At 39.8% G+C, this 6000-nt stretch overlaps 1 protein-coding gene across 1 annotated transcript in view; it reads left to right on the top strand.

The window, feature by feature from the left end:
* Nucleotides 1–352: 352 nt before the first annotated feature.
* The window catches only part of LOC145821839 (uncharacterized), a 161563-nt gene continuing 155915 nt past the window's right edge, over nt 353–6000 (top strand). Inside the window, exons 1-4 of the mRNA XM_082918412.1 lie at nt 353–799; nt 906–3568; nt 3722–3779; nt 3863–4462. Coding sequence (XP_082774538.1) covers nt 353–799; nt 906–3568; nt 3722–3779; nt 3863–4462 — 3768 coding nt within the window. The remainder of the gene's footprint in view (nt 800–905; nt 3569–3721; nt 3780–3862; nt 4463–6000) is intronic.

The following is a 6000-nucleotide window of genomic DNA, read 5'->3' as shown; positions in this document are numbered from 1 at the left end:
TGAAGGGAGTTCAAGCTCAGCATTTTGGACTTGCGAATTGAACACTTAGGTGATTTAGAAAACATTAAATGAGTTGCTTAAGTTAAACTGCTATCGTCAAGCTACAATTAGTTGAAATCGTATTTTATCATCTTGTTTAAATAATTGGTCCTTTTTGACTAACTCACTTCCTACTCAAACTGGGAGAATTTGTGTATGCTGGGATACTACTTTTTGTTCAGTTAAGTTAATTGAGTCATCTGATCAATTTTTGCTGTGTGAAATCACTGATTTTGCGAAAGATGCTGCTTTTAAAGCCTGTTTTGTTTATACCGATAATAGACATATTGTTAGGAAGGAGTTTTTTGAATACATGGTCAGGACCGCTTGTCTGCTGTCCAAAGACCCTCTGATTATGTTAGGTGATTTTAATGCTATTCGGTATGGGTCTGAGAAGTTTGGTGGCTCATCTGTGTGGTCTAGTGAAAAAGAAGCTTTAAATTCTCACATCCTTCAATCTGAATTGGTGGATTTATCTTATGGTGGTTGCCAATTCACTTGGGCTAATAAAAGAGACAGTGGGGCTTATATTGCAACTAAAATTGATAGAGTTCTGGTGAATGAATCGTGGCTTGATTCTTTCTCAGCTTCCTCTGCTTACTTTCATCCCTCTTCTGTCTCTGATCACTCCCCGGCAGTGGTTACTGTCTCTACTGATGGGGCCTCTTTTAAGAAACCATTTAAGTTTTTTGATTTTTGGGCTCACCATGAAAACTTTATTCCTACTGTGTCTGAGGTGTGGAACCAGTATATCCCTGGGGTTCCTATGTTTCGTATTTGTCAAAAACTCCGCGACTTGAAGCCTGGTCTTAAAGCTTTGAACAAAAAGGATTTTAGTGATATCTTCGGAGTTAAATTCTGTTCAGTGGAAGTTGGATAAGGATCCTGGCAATCCTGTTCTACAAACACTTGAAAAGAGTCTTTACAAACAGTATGTGGATCTTAGTGCTGCTGAAGAAAGCTTGGCCCGCCAAAAGTCTAGGATCCAGTGGCTTGGTTTGGGGGATAGTAATAGCAAGTTTTTCTTTAGGTCTATTAAAGGCAACATTAATCGGGGTAAAATTCTCTGTATTGAGAGTCATGATGGGCTTAGAACTACTAAGCCGGAGGATATTCAAGATGCTTTCATTAGCTTCTTTACTGGTTTATTTGGCAAGCCTATTGATGATCACTACAATGGTTTTGCTAGGATTAATTCTCTGGTGAAAACTAAGCTATCTCATGACCAATCTTTGTTGCTTGCTAGTCCTGTGTCTGATAAGGAGATTAAAGAAGTCCTCTGGTCGTTAAAACCCAATAAGGCCCCTGGCCCTGATGGGTTTTCTGCTGGCTTCTTTAAGAGCTCCTGGGATGTTGTTGGTAGAGAGGTCACCCAAGCCATTAGAACATTCTTTGAGTCTGGTCGGTTACTCTCTGAAGTCAATAGTACCATTATCGCTCTTATTCCTAAAGTTCCTAACCCTGTAAAAGTTGGGGACTATAGGCCTATATCTTGCTGTAATACCATTTACAAGTGCATTGCGAAAATTATTGCTAATAGGGTTAAAACAGTTCTCCCTGATCTGATTGATCCTGTTCAGTCCGCATTTGTTTCTGGTAGGAAAATATCTGATAATATTTTCCTTTCCCAAGAGCTGCTGAGAGGGTACCATAGAGGTTCCCCTACCCCTAAGTGTGCCATGAAAGTGGACATTATGAAAGCTTATGATAGCGTTAGATGGGAGTTTATCATTGACATTCTTCGAGCTATGGGCTTTCCTCCTATTATGGTGTCTTGGATACAAGCGTGCATTACTAGCCCTTCCTTCTCTATCAGTATCAATGGTAGCCTGCATGGCTATTTTAGAGGTGCTAGGGGGCTTAGACAAGGTGATCCCATGTCCCCCTACCTTTTTGTCCTAGCCATGGAAATTCTTGCTAGGATTTTTGCTGAAAAGTCTCATCTTCCGGCTTTCAAGTTTCATTGGCGGTGTGACAAAACTAGAATTGTTAACCTCTGTTTTGCTGATGATCTTATGATTTTTTGTAGAGGGGATGTCCCCACGGTTGAACTTATCATGGCTGGCCTTGATGAGTTTAGTAGTCTCTCTGGCCTTACTCCTAGCTCTAACAAGAGCAATATCTACTTCTCTGGTTGCAACCATGAGTTGAGAGAGTCGATCCTTAGAGTTGCTAAGTTTAGTGAAGGGACCCTCCCTGTTAAATATCTTGGGGTTCCTCTCATTACTACTAAGTTAAGAGCGGTTGACTGTAACCAACTCACTGATAGAATCACTAAAAGGGTTAAGAGCTGGACTAACAGGATTCTGTCATATGCTGGAAGAGGCCAGCTCATTCAGACCATTCTCTTTTCTATGCAAGTGTATTGGTCTTCTCTTTTCATCCTTCCTAAGAAGGTGGTTAAGGAGATTGAGAGTATCCTTCGGGCGTTTCTTTGGTCTGGTACTGAGCTCAAAAAGCATAGTGCTAAAGTTGCGTGGGACAAGGTGTGTGCTCCTAAAAATGAGGGCGGTCTGGGTTTTAAATCCATTGAGATTTGGAATAGGGCTGCTATTGCCAAACACATTTGGTTTCTATTTTCCGGGGGGGAACAATCTATGTGGTGCCAATGGATAAAATCGTACTTACTAAAGGGTAGAAGTTTCTGGCACGTCAAAACTCCTAGTGACCCTTCTTGGGTTTGGAGGAAGCTATTGTCTCTTAGGAATATTGTCTCCCCTCTTATTCTCCACAAGATAGGTAAGGGTGACTCCACATTCCTTTGGTATGATAATTGGCATCCTCTTGGGCCCCTTTGGGATAGATATGGGGATAGAATTCAGTATGATTCTGGCTTTACTAGTGAGACCAAAGTTAGTCAAATTGTTCGTGGTAACTCTTGGCATTGGCCTTTCCCTAATTCATGGGAGATTCAAGAGTGGATCTCGTCTACCCCTGAGAGTTGTAGACCTGATTCCTCTAAAAATGACCTTCTTAGTTGGACCCTCACTTCTGATGGGGAATTCACCATCAAGTCTACCTGGCATCACTGGAGAAGTAAGTTTGCCAAGGTAGCTTGGCATGATTTTGTCTGGGGCTCCCATAAAATTCCTAAGGTTAGCTTTATTGTCTGGCTTGCTATCCAGGAGAGGCTTAATACTGGTGATAGAGTGTCTGCTTTTGGGGTTATCACAACCTGTTCCTTTTGCCAGGATCCCAATGAAAGTCATTCTCATCTCTTTTTTGATTGCATATTCTCGTCAAATGTTTGGCAAGCTATTCAGGGTAAATGCAATGTTAACTGGCCAGATCTTCATTGGCCTGGGATCATTACTCATGCTACAGGAGAAACTAAGGGTAAATCTCTCAGAGCTCATGTCCTTAAGTTGGCTTTGATGTGCACTGTTTACAATCTTTGGCTTGAGAGGAATAACAGGAAATTCAGTAATGTCTCTAAACCTGTACAGGTTGTGATCAAATCTATTATTCACATGGTTAGGGGGAGATTACTTTCTGTTAATACCTTTCCCAGATCTCCAGGGGATAAATGGTTTCTAACTCATTGGAATTTGCCTGAAAATGTCTTGAAGCCCCTTTCCTCTGTCAGGAATGGGAGGGCTGCTGAGTGATGTGAGTTCCTCTACATGAGGGTTGAGTGAAGGGGAGCAAAATTTGTTTACTAACTGTTTGCTCATATTTGCAGTTGCTGTGCTTACGGATTTCTCTTGAGAGTTGAGTGTTGTGAGAAACAAACACTTTCAGTAGCTTATTGTGGGTTGAGTGAATCCAGTTCCCAAATTGTTTTGTACTAATGTTTATATATATAGTAATTTTTTATATGCAGGCTAAGGATGCTGTTATTGAGTGGTGTGAGTTCCTATATTGTGGGTTGAGTGTTGTGAGGTCCTATATTGTGAGCTCTATTATTATGTTCCTGAAGCATGGTTTTCTTTCTTCATTTGGTTGTAATGTCTTCAAGTTACACAATGCAGGGTTTACTACAGAGTGTAAGCAAGGCATGGGTGGCATGGGAGGTCAGCTGTGTCTCTATGGGTATTGCTGGTCTGCTGGTACAATTGCCTCGGTTTTAAAAGTTTCTTGGTGTGTGGTTATGGCTGCTTGTAGCGCCTCTGGTGGGAAGATTGTCTTTCTTTTCGTTTATTTTGTCTTCTTAGGTTTGGACATTATAGATGGTTTGCTATGTTTAATTCTTTTTGGCCTATCCGTGCGGGATGTGCACGGTATTTCTGTTTTGCTGCTTTTTGGGTTTCGTACTGTGGGTTATGGTACGCTTGTGAGCTATCCTTGGTCTTCTTTCGACATGTTCCTCTTTTGCACAGGAGCATTATCTGTGAATAGCATTCTAAGTTCTCTGCTAAATGGGACAGCCAAGAGATGGACTTCAGTTTTTTTGCTAACTATGGCTGCTGGAAATGCCCAGAACGTGATGAACTTTTTGTTTATTATTTATTTTATTATTTGGTTATCAAAGTCTGATGATTGCATGCTGTATTTTTTGGTCTTATGCTTTAACTGCGGGATGTGCATGTTTAAGCTGGTCTGTATGGTCCCAAACCTGGCTGATTCTGTTCATATTTCCCATATGTTTATTATGGGACATATGAACATTTTTGTATGTTCGGGTCTGTGTCGGTGTGTGTGGACTGTTCATTAGGCATGTTTATTTTTGGTTCTTTTGTATCCTTAGCGTGTTGATCTAGGTTGGTTATGTTCATTTGTTTTCTTTGTTTCTTTGGTTAGGGCCTGGGGCATGCCCCTTGTATATTTGTAATTCTCTGTGTTTTTAATTTATGACTTATTCACCCAAAAAAAAAAAAGTTTTAGTTGAACTTGGCCACTTAAGATAATGAAGCTATTACTTGCCTAACCTAATTAGTTCCTACAACAAAAGAGTGAATGGTGGAGGAGGACGGAGAGAGTTAGAGAGAAACTTTCTTTTTTGAGAGCTAGAAGAGAAAGTTAGAGAAAAGAAAAGGAAATAGTATTAAAATTAAAGCGAATTGAAATTCAGCATTTTGGACTTGAACTTGGCCACTTAAGCTAATGAAGCTATTACTTGCCTAACCTAATTAGTTCCTACAACAAAAGAGTGAATGGTGGAGGAGGACGGAGAGAGTTAGAGAGAAACTTTCTTTTTTGAGAGCTAGAAGAGAAAGTTAGAGAAAAGAAAAGGAAATAGTATTAAAATTAAAGCGAATTGAAATTCAGCATTTTGGACTTGAGAATTGAATACTTAGGTGTGATTTTGAAAACATTAAACGAGTTGCTTACGTTAAACGAATATCGTTAAGCTACGATTACTCAGTAAATTCTCCTTCTTGGAGGCTAAGCAAGAATAGTTTGTCTTAAACTTGGCCGCTTAAGCTAATGCAACTGTTGGTTGCCTAAGGTAATTAGTTCCTAGAAGAAGAGGGAGAGGACTGGAGAAAGGACGGAGAGAGTTGGGGAGAAACTTTCTTCTTGGGAGCCAGAAGAGAAAGTTAGAGAAAAGAAAGGGAAACAGGATGAAAATTAAAGTGCCCTCCAATTCATCATTTTGGACTTGAGATATATACACTTAGGTGATTTAGAAGACATTAAGTCATTTGCTTAAGTAAAACTAATATCGTTAAACTACAATTACTCAGTAAATTCTCTTTCTTCGTGGATAGGCATGATTAATTTGAGTTAAACATGGCCACTTAAGCTAAAGAAACTAATAGCTGGATAAGCTAGTTAATTCCTAGAACAAAAGAGAGAAGGATGGAGAAGGACGGAGAGAGTTGGAGAGAAACATTCTTATTCATAACTAGAAGAGAAAATTAGAGAGAAGAAAGGAAATAGAATGAAAATTAACCAATTGATCCTTTTGGACTTGAGAATCGAACACTTGGGCGATTTAGAAGGCCTTAAATGATGCGCTCAAGTCCAACTAATATCGTTGAGCTACAGTTACTCTGTAAAATCCCTTTCTTGGAGGCT

Source organism: Camellia sinensis, chromosome 3 (assembly GCF_055761805.1).
Source record: "Camellia sinensis isolate YWXY chromosome 3, ASM5576180v1, whole genome shotgun sequence".
NCBI lineage: Eukaryota > Viridiplantae > Streptophyta > Magnoliopsida > Ericales > Theaceae > Camellia > Camellia sinensis.
The sequence above is the reverse complement of the archived record's forward strand: the minus strand, read 5'-3'. Positions and strand labels throughout refer to the sequence as shown.